General features: G+C 42.1%; 1 protein-coding gene and 1 non-coding gene across 2 annotated transcripts in view; both read right to left on the bottom strand.

The window, feature by feature from the left end:
- cped1 (cadherin-like and PC-esterase domain containing 1) overlaps positions 1–15,836 on the bottom strand; it is a 222,056-nt gene that overhangs the window by 137,631 nt on the left and 68,589 nt on the right. The window contains exons 6-7 of the mRNA XM_080191117.1: positions 15,440–15,602; positions 9,243–9,385 (exon numbers count right to left, since the gene is read on the bottom strand). Coding sequence (XP_080047243.1) covers positions 9,243–9,385; positions 15,440–15,602 — 306 coding nt within the window. The remainder of the gene's footprint in view (positions 1–9,242; positions 9,386–15,439; positions 15,603–15,836) is intronic.
- LOC145344592 (U2 spliceosomal RNA) lies at positions 6,794–6,992 on the bottom strand. The gene has a single exon (XR_013886901.1). It is a non-coding gene; the product is annotated as a U2 spliceosomal RNA (small nuclear RNA).

The raw sequence follows: 15,836 nt of genomic DNA, 5'->3' as shown, positions 1-15,836 counted from the left end.
CTTCTCATGTTACTTATGAGCGCTATATGTTCAACACCAGAGTTCAGGAAGAATGGGAAAACATTGATGAGCATGTGACTGCATTGGGATACAAAGAACAAAGAACAAAAAAAATTATAGCTCAGAACAGGCCCTCCAAGCCTGCACCGACCATGCTGCCTGACTTCATTAAAACCCCCTACCCTTCTGGGGACCATATCCCTCTATTCCCATCCTATTCATGTACTTGTCACGGTGCCCCTTAAAAGTCACTACCGTATCCACTTCCACTACCTCACCCAGCAATGAGTTCCAGGCACCCACTACTCTCTGTGTAAAAAATCTGCCTCGTACATCTCCTTTAAACCTTGCCCGTTACACCTTAAACCTATGCCCCCTAATAATGGACTCTTCCACCCTGGGGAAAAGCTTTTGACTATTTACTCTGTCCATGCCTCTCATAATCTTGCAGACTTCTGTCAGGTCTCTTCTCAACGTCCGTCACTCCAATGAGACCAAATCAAGTTTCTCCAAACTCTCCTCATAGCTAACGCCTTCCACACCAGGCAACATCCTGGTAAATCTTTTCTGTACCCTCTCCAAAGCCTCCACATCCTTCTGGTAGTGTGGCGACCAGAATTGAACACAATATTCCAAGTGAACCTAACTAGGGTTCTATAAAGCTGCAACATGACTTGCTAATTTTTAAACTCAATACCCTGGCCGATGAAGGCAAGCATGCCATATGCCTTCTTGACTACCTTCTCCAGCTGCATTGCCACTTTGAGTGACCTGTGTACCTGTACACCCAGATCCCTTTGCCCATCAATATTCTTAAGGGTTCTGCCATTTACTATGTATTTCCTATCTGTATTAGACCTTCCAAAATGCATTACCTCACATTTGTCTGGACTAAACTCCATCTTCCATCTCTCTGCCCAAGTCTCTAGCTGATCTGTACCCTGCTGTATCCTCTGAAGGTCCTCATTGCTATCTGCAAATCCACCAATCTTTGTGTCGTCCGCAAACTTACTAATCAGTCCAGTTATATTTTCCTCCAAATTATTTATATATATTACAAACAGCAAAGGTCCCAGCACTGATTCCTGGGGAACACTAGTCACAGCCCTCTATTCAGAAACACACCCTTCCACTGCTACCTTCTGTCTTCTTTGACAGAGCCAGTTTTGTATCCACCTTGCCAGCTCACTTCTGATCCCATGCAACTTCACCTTCTGCACTAGTCTGCCATGAGGGACCTTGTCAAAGGCCCTACTGAAGTCCATGTAGACAACATCCACTGCCCTACTCTCATCAATCATCTTCGTCACTTCCTCAAAAAGCTCAATCAAGTTTGTGAGACACGACCTCCCCTTCACAAAACCATGTTGCCTCTCACTAATACGTCCCCTTATTTCCAAGTGGGAATAAAGCCTGTCTCGAAGAATCCTCTCCAATAATTAGCCTACCACTGATATAAGGCTCACCAACCTGTAATTACCTGGATTATTCTTGCTATCCTTTTTAAACAAAGGAACAACATTGGCTATTCTCCAATCCTCTGGGACCTCCCCTGTAGCCAGTGAGGATACAAAGATTTCTCTCAAGGCTCCAACAATTTCCTCCCTTGCCTCTCTCAGTATTCTGGGGTATATCCCATCAGACCATGGGGACTTGTCTACCTTAATGTTTCTCAAGAATCCCAATATCTCCTCCTTTTTTATCTCAACATGACTCATATCTAGCTGAATCTAGCGAGTTTTAACAAGCAAATGATAATCTGATCAGAGGTAGAGAGATCCTGCCACAAGAACATGTTTGCTGATAGACGAGAAACTTACACTTAAGAAAGTACGGGTATTGCAAAATCTGTCAAACATCAGCGAGAGATTATTGATGGGTGAACTGATGAGGCTTTGCAGAGTGTAGAGAGACAGTTCAGGCCTTCAGTACAAGACAATGGAGAAAAAGAAGAACTATCTTAAGAGTCAGCAGAAAGATCAAGGTTAGAGTATTAGATTCATATATTGTGGAAGAAACCCTACAAAAAAGAAGCTTGTCCAGCTTGAGAAAAGTAATGCTTTAACTGCAAGAAGCTGAGTTACTTTGCACGCAAGTGTTTTGAAGTTGATAAAGATGGTTGTTGGAGAGGTGTCAGTCAATGTATCTGAAAAATTGCTCTATACCCCGGAACAGGTTGACATCCTTTTTTTCAAAAGGTTTATTTATTAGTCACAAGTAAGGCTTACATTAACACTGCAATGAAGTTACTATGAAATTCTCCTAGTCCCCACAGTTCGACGCCTGTTCGGGTCAGTGCACCTAACCAGCACATCTTTCAGATTGTGGGAGGAAATCAGAGCGTCCGGAGGAAACCCACGCAAACACAGGGAGAACATGAAAACTCCACACAGACAGTGACCCAAGCCAGGAATCAAACCCAGGTCCCTGGCGCTGTGAAGCAGCAGTGCTAACCCCTGTGTCACTGCGCTGCCCTACATCCTTAAGTCTCAAGAAAAAAACAGTTTGACCATTGAACTTCTGGCACTAGCAATTCTGATCCAAGCAACTCTTGCAAATGCAGAACGAATGAGCCAAATGGTGAATTAATTCCAAGAGTGAGTACAAGGAAGTGTAGGACCTCTTGAATTCTAAAAATGTTTCACTGAACATTTACTTCTACCACAGACAAAGTTTTCAGATTAGCAATTCTAAAGCAGTATATTAGTAATAAGGAGTGTTGGGGAAAGGGAAAAAAAGTTAGAGAAGATTTTAAATCATTAGGTATTTAAGACATTGACAGAACTACCAACACACAGATGAAAAGTTCTGGATGCCGTTTTGAAAGAATCAATGGTTGCACATGCATTTCTACTGAATACCTACAGCTTGAAATGGTTGGTGGTCTTCCAGGAGTGGAAGAGACAATGGGTGATCTGCTAATCTATAGATGTGGAGTTGTGATGGAGGAAGTTATCAGTAGACCATCATCAAGAATTAGTGAGAGTGCTAGAGAGAGCTCACCAGATGAACCTGAATCAGAATAAGAAGAAACTGCAACTGAAGATGACTAAAGTCAAGTGGATAGGTCATGGGCTGAGAGTGAAAGGACTTTTCCGAATCATGATAGAGCTGCAGGAATCAACAGATGCGAAGGTGATGCAACAATTTATTGGATTTGTGAATTAGTTAGCAAAGTTCTTGGCCAATTTGTCATCGGAGTGTGAAGCTCTAAGGAGAAGTTCACTGCAAATGATGTTCAAGGGTATTGGGACACAGAACAAGAAGCAGCTTTCACTCACATCAAAAAACTAATGAAGACAACAGCAGTACTTCAAGTACAATGATATATCTGCTTCAGGTTTGTGCAGCAAAGATGCCATTAAATTGGCTTGGAGGTGGTAGATTGGTCTCTGAAGAGCCATCTTTCATGCCTCCCTTCCTCTTCAACTGAGAGAAGCACAGATGAATGTCATTAAATGGAAGAATCATTGCATGTGGGAAATTTGAAGTCTCTCCTGTTTAATGTCATTGGTATATTAATATATTATATTTCTTCTTTTTAATAAAGCTTAATACATACTCTGTTAATTAAGCCAGGAAATTAGAGGAACATGCAGCAAGGGTAGTAGGATAATGGCAGGGACTCTAATCTTCTAGAGACTGGGCAAATTAAATTTGCAAAATGTAGTTCGGAAGAGGAATTCATTGAAAAGAATTCAAGACCGTTTCAGAAAACTATGTTGAGCATCCCACTTGGAAACTTATGGTAATGTGTAATGAGGCAAGTTTAATTAGTAACCTGATAGTAAAGTACGGTCTTGAAAAGAATGAACATAATATGATAGAGTTTCATACTGACCCAAATTTCACATGCCAGTGGTGAAACAATAGTGCTTGCTTCTGACCTCATAGAGAGCTGCCTACAACAATTGCTTTGTGGCATAGATTTTCCCTTTCCCAAATCAAGGAGATTTCCAACAATGGTGTTAACAAGCATTGTGAACAGCCAATCACATTCAAGTATTCTCACAGAACGCAAACCAGGAAATAAAATGCAGTGATTATCCTTTGCTTTTAACTGAAGTTTATAGACAGTGAAATAAATGATTTACACATGCACATGGTGTTAAGGTAGGAGCTGATCTATCATAAGCAAAAGCTTAAAATATATGAAAGCTTTTTGTTTAGTCATAGTTGAAAAATTTAATATATAGGAATTATAAAAGTATTTCACCAGAGCCAGAAAGGTTTTACAGTTGCAATCAACAAATATAGGATTTGTACAGTGACACAGATAGGGCAAAGGGCATGTGTTCCTGGAGAGTGTGTGCGCATGCACAAACATGCATGTGTTTTTCAGAAATTGGTGTCAGTTTTAGAGAATTAGTGTTAATGAATGATTCCAATTTCACCATCATTACAATGCACAAAATTACATTTGGCAGGTAATGCAGGTAAGTTCAAAACTAAATTTAAACAAAGCCACTTCCAAAGGAATGGAAGACAGCTTGGCTGAGGAAGGTTGGGAAAGTAAAATATACAACATTATGTAAAGGAATGGCGAACTTTTAAAGAAATAGTTCATAATTTTCAGCGAATGCACATTACCTTGATGATTCAAAGTAGTACAACCATGGCGAACCAGAGAACCCAAGGACAGTGTTAGAATATCTAACAACATGGTGGCACAGTGGGTAACACTGCTATCTAACAGTGCCAGGGATCTGGGTTCAATTCTGGCCTTTGGTGACTGGCTGGGTGGAATTTGCACACTCTCCATATCTGCATGGGCTTCCTCCTGGTGCTCCAGATTCCTTCCACAGTCCAAAGATGTGCAAGTTAGATAGATTCGCCATGCTAAGTTTACCCTTAGTGTCAGGGGGAGTAGCAGGGTAAATACATGGGATCATGGGGATAGGACCTGGGTGGGATTGGTGTCAGTGCAGACTCGATGGGCTGAATGGCCTCCTTCTGCACCATGGGTTCTATGATTAAAAGAATGTTGCCAACAAAGAACAACAAGTGTGGATATAGGCAAGGCGTTAAAAACCTGCTAGAGATGACAAAGAAGTTGATAAAGAGGGGGTAGGATTTGAGAATAATTTTGCAAGAAGTATGAAAAAACAGATGGTATGAGCTTTTATACGTCTGTAAAAAGGGAGACATTAACCAAGTAAATGTGAATCCCTTGGAAGCAGAGGCAGGTGAAAATCTAATGGGGAATAAAGAAATGACAGAGACGCCAAACAAATATTTTGGGCTTGTCCCAAGACCAGAAAATCCTGCCTGAGGTCAATGGACCTGTGCCCTGCCCATTACGATTCCTGTGGTAGACGGGACAGGAAAATTCCATCTTTGTATTTTCACAGCTGAAGGCACAGAGGGAGAATCAGGGATTACGCGGAACTAAAAGTCTATTGAGGGTATGGAACTTCAAGCAATGAAAGAAATCGGCCTGAAGAAATTAGTGGCAATGAAAACCAACAAATCTCCTGGACCTGAAGGTCCACACCCCAGGGGTTTTAAAGAAGGTAGCAGTTATGACTAAACAAAAAGCTTTATATATTTTAAGCCTTTTTTTACAACTGAGTTTGATCTGCCAGATTTCCCGAGATTGTAGGACAGCCCCTGTGGCTTAGAAGAAAGCAGATATGATGCTGCTGTTCAAGAAAGGAAGAAGAGACAAATTAGGTAACTGCAGAGAACCTAACACTGACACTAAAATATTTATAGGGTCAGGAGAAACCAGAATGTACAACATGGAAAATACTAGAACCTTAAGGACGTGGTAACAGGGCATTTGAAACGTCATGACATGATTAAGCAGAATCACCGTTTTATGAAAGGGGTATCTTAAAAAGCTAATTTTCTTCTATCCTTTACAATATATTAAGTAATAATAGTTCAGTGTAAAATGAACTATGAAATTAGATGGTCTCTTACGCAGTGAACCACTGGCCTGGAGCCAAAATAAGTGAGCACACTCCCTCTGCTGGTGCATTGAAGTCAGTACCAGATTTCTTCAAATTGGATTTCAAACTATCTCAATTTGCTTACAAAGTCTTTTTTTGGCCAGCAGCAACAATTCCGTGATGGAAGCTCAGTTAACTGAATAAAGCAGCTACTAAAGTGGTGACAGAGCTCTATATTTTTCTTCCAGTGCAGGGGAATCAGCGAGCAATTAAATTGCTCAGATGATTTGCTGTAAGGTATTAAGGAGACACACCTTCTGATGTTGTCTCACCTTCCCCCCTGTCATCTTCCACACAACATTTGTTGCTGTGTCTCCTCCCAACACAGGTCTTTCTGAATGTTGAGACCCCTCGTGCAATGTTCAGCACACCACCACAATGTGGGAGGCTCCGGGGCCTAATAGCCAGAACACAACGATACCTCCTGCTCAATGCTTACCTTGATAGTCTCATGGTTTCCATTATACTCACGTGGATCAGGGGTAGTGGTGTTGCAGGAGGTGGGGGGAATGTCACAAACCACACATGTATTCCTTACCCCACAGCAGTAACGCTTCTGTGATGCTGGAAAGGTCAGGAAGGTGTGGTTGGTGAGGGCTGGGGGGCTGGTTGACCGTCGCATCATGACAGCTGCTGATTATCTTACACAGGCTTGTCTGGTCCTGCTTCGGTGATTAGACATCATCTGGATATTAACAGCGTGGTAACCTTTTCTCTTCATGAATGCTGGTGTTCTGATTTTTTAAAAAACTTTATTCCAATCCAATCCAATCCAATCAAATCCAGTTCAGGGTCCCAACAAGTTGAGACATTCCTGATCCAAGCTGACAAGACAGGGCTTGATCTACATGATCCAAGCTGACTGGAGTAGGTACAGCTCCGCCTCCAAGGCTTGATCTTATTCGCATCTTAGCCAAAAGGCCAAGATGCTGCTGTAAAAAATTGCTTCAAATGAAGCTAAAATGTAACCTAATGACTCCAACCAAGCACAGCATGTTGATACCACACTTGATCTTAGCCAAAAGGCTGAGAAGCCAATAGCAAACTAGAACTAGGGGACATGGCCTCAAAATAAGAGAGAGCATATTTAGGACTGAGTTGAGGAGGAACTTCTTCACACTAAGGGTTGTGAATCTGTGGAATTCCCTGCCCAGTGAAGCAGTTGAAGCTACCTCATTGAATGTTTTTAAGGCAAAGGTAGATAGATTTTTAACAATTCCTTTTAACAAAGGAATTAAGGGTTATGGCGAGCTGGCAAGTAAGCGGAGCCGAGTCTGTGAAAAGATCAGCCATGATCTTATTGAATGGCGGAGCAGGTTCAAGGGGCCAGATGGTCTACTCCTGCTCCTAGTTCTTATGTTCTGATAATGCATGCTGTCAATATGTCCTTGGCACAAGGAAAGCCAGCTTTTACTGCAATGTCCGGAGTGAATGCCTATATGTTTTATGTTGAGATCAGTAGGAAAAGTGATATATTGGTTAATTCTGGCAAATTAGAAATTAGTTGCCCGCTGAATGTTGATGTGTATCACAAACTGGGAGATACAACATCAAGTAAGACTGGAAAGAGCCTCAGGCAGATATCTTTTTTTATTCATTCAAGGGATGTGGGCATCGTTGACTGGGCCAACATTTATTGCCCATCCTTATTTGCTCTGGCTTGCTAGGCGATTTCAGAGTCAAACACATTGCTGGAGACACATATAGGCCAGACCAGGTAAGAACAGCAGATTTTTCTTCCCTAAAGGACATTAGTGAACCAGATAGTTTTTTTTTACAATAATTGACAATGGTTTTGAGGTCATTAGTTGACTTTTTATTTCCTGATTTTTATCAACTTCACATTTTGCCATGTGCCATGGTGGGATTCAGGGTCTCTGGGTTACTAATCCAGTGATAATATCACTACACCACCACTATGTATGTTGAAGCATATAGAGTAAAACAAGCAGTTAAAAAAAATGTGAAAGCCAGAAGCTCCTCTGACAATCTAAATAGCTCACAGATCTTATGATTGAATTACCTTTTGCTGAGTGCTCCTGTAAATACTGTTTGAGTGGCTCTGAGACCCCGATTCTGCTAGATTTTACCAGCAGGTCAGGGCCAGTGATTTCATGGAAAAATGTTGACGTCCCGTTCTCAGAGTTTGGGCAAACGGGAGCACATGAGGGAGGCAGTGGTTTGTACTCTCTCTCCTTCTCATTTGATAGACTGACCTCACACTTTGGTCTGTCAGCTGCAAGAGCTGAGTTATGACACAGAGCATGAGAGAAATATCTCATTTGGCGCACAAATCACACAAATGTTGTGGCCACAGCCAGGGCACAGATATGGACAGGAATGATGTTTACTGACCAGCTGCACTTCAACCTGCTGAAACATTTTTCTGTTCACCTCGGCTATTACATTCTGATGAATGACTTGGATGGTGGTATGGATTCTATCAATCACTTCCTGCACATTCGGGTACCTATCAATGCAATGAAACATTGTTGCCCTTGTTTTTGGTGCTCTTCAGTGGGAAGATTGGTGGAGCGTTGAGACCCCTTCACCTGTTCAGTACATCCATGGGCGGCACATTTGCCCAGGTCTCTGATGTTCTCTGTGCTTGTCTGGGAGGACTCAAAAGGCATAACAATCGAGAGCTGTGGCCACTTTGATGGCCATTTATTATTGACTACGGGTCTTCTTCAAAGCATGTGAAACAGCTCTCTCCGCTTAATATGTTGTCTGAATCTGTTACTATCTGTCACTACTTAAAGCCCTTTTTACTCCTTTTCATCTTCCTGCATTAAATCAAGTATCAGAGGCGATCACGGCACAAAATTCCCACGGCTAATAAATTAAAAATGCTGCTGAAAGTTTTGATTCCCAACACAAGAGCTCGGCTAGCCTTTAATGCCCATTTCAAATTGTGGAGATTAGGGCAACGTATGAAGACAGCAATATTCCAGGCTTCCTGAGTGTAGCATTACAAGCAGATTTACACTGGTAATCTGATAAAGACACATCCATCGACAGGCTTTAAAACAGTTTCAAGCACTGTACTTAGCGGGTGGGAAGGGAAGTAACTGGATTCAGTAGTCTTCTCCAGCACATACACCATCAATATTAGCCACTGTGGAACAGCAATTTTGCAGACTTCTGAGAAATGTTCAGATTCTTTCCATTCTGGTTGTGCAGCACTCAAAGAATTAATGCGGGGATTGTTTTTAAACTTCAATCTTACAATCACTGCAATTCACTTGATAAACTCTAGTGGACACATTCAGCTCTTAGGCTACTCACCTTTCTGATGCTTCTTGGCTTCTGCTGGAAGATTCAATCTTTACTTCAGCTATGAGTAAAAGTTGCGTAATTAACTCCTTCATGTTCTCAAAGGCCTGTGCGGAAGTAGCTGTTCCAAAGTACTTTTCAAAGTATGCCCGAAGCTGTTAAAGATTTTATACTTTATTATACAACTCATACTCCATACATGTACTTTATTGTATACACACGCACACTTAGCAATGTTTCAAAATAGTCAAACTATGAATTGGAGCTTGCTCTCAAGTGTGTGTTAAGTACAGGGCTTAGCTGGAGAAGGTAGCTCATAACCACTGCCTGCACTAGAGAGTGTCCAAACTTCACTCACTCAAAAGGAATGAGGAAGTTGCCCTACAATTTCTCATCTAATTATTTTTCATTTTAATCACTCTGTCATTGGCAGCTGTGCCTTCAGCTACAAAGGCCCTAAAAACATAGAACATAGAACACTACAGCACAAACAAGCCCTTCGGCCCACAAGTTGCACTGATCATATCCCTACCTACCAGGCCTATCTATAACCCTCAATCTCATTAAATCCCATGCACGCATCCAGAAGTCTCTTAAAAGACCCCAGCGAGTTCACCTCCACCACCACCGATGGCAGCCGATTCCACTCATCCACCACCCTCTGAGTGAAAAACTTACCCCTGACTTCTCCTCTGTACCTACTCCCTAAGTTCTAGAATTCTCTCCCTAAACCTCTTCCTCGCTAAGAAAATCTTTAAAACATAACACATTGAGCAAGCTTTGGTCACCTGTCTCAATATCTCCTTGTGTAGCTCAGGTATGACATTTTGTCTGATAATGCCCCTGTGAAGTAGCTTGGGAACACAGAAATTCTTATAATTGTTGCACTGAGGGGGTTGGGACACCCTGCCATAAACTCCAGGTGCAATCTATGAAATTCTCAAACATCACTTCGTGGGCGGGATTTTACGGTTTCACTCGGGCGAGACCAGAAATTCCTGCCCGAGGTCAAAGGAGACTTCCATTGTTGGACCTTCACCCACGCTTATTCCTTGGCGGGTGAGGTGGTAGAGTTCCAGCTCATAGTTTTGACATCATCCGAAATCCCAGAACATATTAATATAATGGAACCTTCAAACTCACCCCCAGTGCCCCTGCAGTATTAGGAGAGTGTGCATCAGTCAAACGTTTGAGTTATTATTGGCAAAAAAAGTATCTATAGGCACATTGGCTAGTCCACAAAATTGTCAGAAATTGGATTAAGCCATGGTGGCAAATGTTGTAAGACTTGTAAGGTAAGTAACAACACTGCCCAACAATTATTTCCAACCCTTTGCCTCTACCAAGAGAAGAGTCAGCAGCCAGCAATAACTGTCACATCTGTAAGTGGTGCTGCAACAGTAGTTTCCACTCGGGTCTCTGATCAGAACCCTAAGGTATATTGTGAAGTCCCTAGCAATCTTTCCATTTTTGCCATAAATGCGAGGAAAGGATGTTTCACTCCAGGAGTGATTCCACTGACGCATTAGGAATCTTTTATCAAAACCAGCTCTATTCATAACACGCTTTAAGTATAACTCTAATAAAATGAATCAGTTTAACTCTTTAACCGTTGAGCAATCATGAAAAGAAACAATCCAAATTTCTAACTTATCACTATTTCACTTCCAAACAAGCAACTATTCTCCCTATAGACTTAAACCCCACTTCAAATATTGTTAGCAATCACAGATGGCCAAAACACTGAGTGTGGGATGTTCTGGCTGCGCTTGCCCAAGACTGGAAAATCCCGCACAAATTCAATGGACCTTTTCACTGGTCCTGTCCCACTTGCTATGATTCCTGTGGCTGGGGGATGGGAAAATCTTTTCAATAAGGAGTTAGATATCACACTTGGGGTGAAGGGGGGAGTGTTGTCAAAGGATATGGGGGAAAGGTGGGATCAGGCTATTGATATTAGATGATAAGCCATGACCATAATGAATGGTGGAGCAGGCTCCAATAGCCTGCTCTTATTTTCTATGCTTCTGTACTTGGCCTAATTTGGGTTAACAGCCTTGGAGAGTCCAGAGAGATCTTGTGGAGAGAGAGAGGGCAGACTTCTGTCTTTAAACAGCTCCAGTCAGCAACTGAACTCTAAACCGAAAACAGAAAGCTGTTTCTCTGCTCGAAACCTAGCTCCTCCCATTTCTTTAATAAAAAAAAAGCTTCCTTTCCTTTCAGCAAAAAGCCCCAGGAGAAATATCCATTTATAAATAACAGCCCATTAGCTTTCTGTTAGTAAAATGGCTAAAATGAATAATTATCCTGCTTTCCCTGCATCTGAGTTGTTTTTCCAGATATACCAACTGCCTGCTAAAAAAAACTGAATCTTAGAACAGTCCCCCTTAAACATAAAACACATCAATATTACAGTATCATTGCATTTGAATGTTAACTATTATGACAATTAGTTAACATTAACAATTTTATGGTCGTTATCAATTTGTTCTGACTGAAAAAACTCAACCTGTCTGTCTGCAGTTCCATACTCTGACCACTTGGTGTCATTGTGAAGCACTGACCATCTCAGCTCAGTCACTGCTATGGTAGATTCCTCTTGTAAATTGCTTAAAGATTAGAGTTTTACAAATAACTGTGTAAAATTGCTTAAATTTGCTATTTACCTCCAACAGATCACAATTCATCCTGAAGTCAAGTTCTGTAGTTTCTACGGGAGCCTCTGCAGTGAGATTTTCTTGCCCATGACCAAAATGATCTCACAGGATCCCGGGCCCTGTGTGTACCTACAGCTGGTTGTAATGGAGGCTTAAGTACTGGAATTTTACCACCTCGTCCACCCAAGGCTCTTGAGATCCCACCGGAGGCCAACGGAGAATGCCGTTCTGCGAGTGGGCAAGGCAGTAAAAGGCAGTGTTTGTTTGCCTTCAGTCTAGTCATCTGCTCCCATTAGGGTTGCCAACCCTCCAGGTTACCTTGGAGTTTCCAGGAATTAAAGAGGAATCTTCTGGGCACACAGATGGCAGAATCCCAGATGAAAACTCATGACGGTTTCAAGGAAACCTCCACCCACCACCTCCCCCTCCCCCCACCCCGACCACAATTTTCCTTCAACATTTTCATTTATTAGTTATTAAAAAATAATAAGAGAGTTGGATTAGAAAGGCACCGGAGTATCCTCGGGTTGGTGTGGACAAGATGGGTCAAATGGTCTCCTTGTGTGCTGTAACTTTGCTCTATGGAAGGAAGGCTGTGTGACTTCCAGTTTGAATGTTAGTGAATGGGTGAGCGAGTGGGTGAGTGAATGAATGAGTGAGTGGGTAGGGCAGTAAGATGGTGGAGGTGGGTAAGTGGGTGAGGCAGTAGGTGGGTCTTGGGGGCAGGCTGTGGTCAGGGTGTCAGGGGTGTAGTTAGGTGATCAGAAGTCAGTGTGAGTGATTGAGGGTTCAGTTCTGCAGTCACCAAGGTGTTAGACTAGGTTTTAACATGTCGAACATTTTCTGGCTGGCTATCCAAATTAAGTTCATTGGAACAGGGCAAAGCTTTGGACTCTCACTCAGTCAGACAGAGTTCCAGGGGAATTGTTCATCGACAATTTCCCTTGCAGTTTCCATGTAGGTCAACATAGTGGCACAGTGGTTAGCACTGCTGCCTCACAGTGCCAGGGACCCGGGTTCAATTTCAGTCCTTGGGTGACTGTCTTTGCGGAATTTGCATGTTCTCCTCGTGTCTGCGTGGGTTTCCTCCGGGTGATCCGGTTTCCTCCCAGAGTTCAAAGGTGTGCGGTTAGGCAGATTGGCCATGCTAATTTAAGGGGATTATGGAGATCCTGTCTGGGTGAGATTGTTGTGTGGTGCAGGCTCAATGGGCTGAATGGCCTCATTCTGCACTGTAGGGATTCTAACTCAGTGCATCAGGACTTCCATATGGTCCCAATATTTATCTCAGTCGTACTGCTGGACTGCGGTGACTGAATAATTTGGGCCAAGGTTGCTGCAGGGTAGATTGATACAAGAACAACAATAGATCTCTTGAATTGTTTCATCGCATACTGTCACAAGAATAGAAGAAATAACAAATTGGCACAGGCACAGACCATATAGTTCAACAGGCCATGTAATCGACTCTTACTCCTATCTCTTGCATTATCGTCATCCAATATGATCATGGCTGATCTCCTGCCTCAACGCCACTTCTCCAACTGCTCCTCAATACCAAAAATCTGTCTATCTCAGCCTTACAGAGTTGATCTCAGTTCATTCACAACCCTTTGAATTCTGAAGACTCTGAAGATGTTCACATGCCATTTGTCTTCCTCATTGATGTAGCTTTCAGTGAAGAAAATTCTCCTCACACAGTCCAAAATGATTGGATCCTTATCCTGAGACTGCACTCCCATGTCCCACATTAATCCAGCCACGGAATCAACCTCCCAACAACCAGTATCTCGCCTGTCAAACCCTGTCAGAATCTTGTACATTTCCATGAGATTACCCCCCCTCGTTCTTCAAAACTCCAGAGAGTAAAGGCCCAATTTATTCAGCCTCGCATTCAAGGAACCGGCACAATACACAGTGGTTAGCACTGCTGCCTCACAGCGCCATGGGTCTGGGTCAATTCCCGGCTTGGCTCACTGTCTGTGCAGAGTCTGCATGTTCTACCAGTGTCTGCGTGGGTTTCCTCCCAGTGTTCCTGTTTCCTCCCACAATCTGAAAGACGTACTGGTTAGGTGCATTGGCCATGCTAAATTCTCCCTCAGTGTACCTGAACAGGCACTGGAGTGTGGCGACTGGGGGATTTTCACTGTAACTTCACTGTAGAGTTAATATAAGCATATTTGTGACACTAATAAACTTTAAACTTTACGGAACCTTCACTGTACCGCCTCTATTGCAAGTATATCCTTCCTTAAATGTGGGGGCTGAAACTGCACACAGTACGAGGTTTTGTCTACTTCTATATCCTTGTTGTCAAATCCCCTTACAGTAAATGTTAACATGCCATTTGTCTTCCTGACTGCTGTTCCTTGTATGAGCAACATCCAAGTCTCTGAAAATCAACATTTAGGAGTTCCACACTTCTTAAAAAATATTCTTCATTTCTATTCTTGCAACAGAAGTGAATAATGTTATACTCCCCTACCTTTGTAAGTGGCATAATTGCCATGAGAATTTCACTTTGCAACTCAAAATAATCAACAACAACAATCAAAAAGGGTAAGAAAGTGAAGCTAAAGTATCAGATTTTGATAGCTAAATTTCACCATTAACTTTAAGTTCTTTTCATGCAACAAAGTGAGTGATAACAAGCTTCTCGGCCTTGTGGCTGGGATCAAGCTTTGGATCATAGAATTCCTATAGCGCAGAAGGAGACTTTTTGACCTATCTAGTCTGCACTGACCACAAATTCTACCCATGCCCTATCCCCGTAACCCAATGTATTTACTCTCTAATCCCCTTGGCATTAGAGGTCAATTTAGCATGGCCAATCCACCTACCTGCACATCTTAGGACTGTGGGAGGAAACCGGAGCACCCAGAGGAAATTCAGGGAGATTGTGCAAACTCCATATAGACAGTAACCCAAGCCAAGAATCGAACCCGGATCCCTGGCGCTGTGAGGCAGCAGTGCTAACCACTGTGCCGCCCAGGATGGGGTGTGACACTTCATCTTGCTGGCTTGGATCTTATTTGTCTCCATTGTGGGGGATCTTGAATTGGATTTAATTAGATTTGGATTTGGTTTTTGGGAGGCAGGAGGGAATAGAAATGGGTTTGCCCGGTCCATTCTGAGCACTGGCTTTGGGAATATAGTAAAACATTTTTTAAAAAAAGGATAATAATGTTGTGGAATCAGGAGTAACCAATAAATGACAAAGTTTACGTTCAGACAATTATTTTTCTTTAGCAGGCCACCAGGCTAGTCGATATTTGAGAAAGCTCAAACATCACAGAGTACAGCCTTGAGCAAAGATCACTATAACATCCAATTTAACTCAGCATAAATTTAAAGGAAAACAATTATACCAATTGCAGCAATTACAAAAATGCTCTGTAATCGTTTACAGTCGAGCAGACACTGGAGAATTTGCCACTGCAATCAAATTGTTAAATACATTTTTGAAGCGTGTTATTCTATGAGTTTAGCCAGGCTGAAAGATCCCTAACATAGCCACAATTCCATATGCAGTCAAACTATAAACATTCATACCTTAGTAACAAAGAATTTCTTGTTGGGCTCACTTTGGACCAGCCCTGTTGAATGAATGAATGCCCGTAATGGAGACAGTGATGTCACTAAAACATACACTTTGAGAATTGCAGAGAGGCCTTCTATTGGAACAGTCTGTGATCTTTCCGAAAAGGTAGAGAATCTAGGAAAGAACAAACCGTGATAAAATAGGTCTAGCATTAACCATTTTTTAAAAAGTTGAAACTAGAAATAGGCATCAATATTAATCGGTGCTAAAAATAAAGCTCATCTTCAAATCGCAACAGAGAGTTTTACAAGAAAAGAAATTGCACAGAACAAAGAAAATTACAAGACAGGAACAGGCTCTTTGGCCCTCAAGCCAAAGACTGAATGTCCATAGGAAATATTTTTTGCT

The sequence above is a fragment of the Carcharhinus amblyrhynchos genome, chromosome 6 (assembly GCF_965287045.1).
Source record: "Carcharhinus amblyrhynchos chromosome 6, sCarAmb.v2.hapA, whole genome shotgun sequence".
In the NCBI taxonomy this organism is placed as follows: domain Eukaryota; kingdom Metazoa; phylum Chordata; class Chondrichthyes; order Carcharhiniformes; family Carcharhinidae; genus Carcharhinus; species Carcharhinus amblyrhynchos.
The sequence above is the reverse complement of the archived record's forward strand: the minus strand, read 5'-3'. Positions and strand labels throughout refer to the sequence as shown.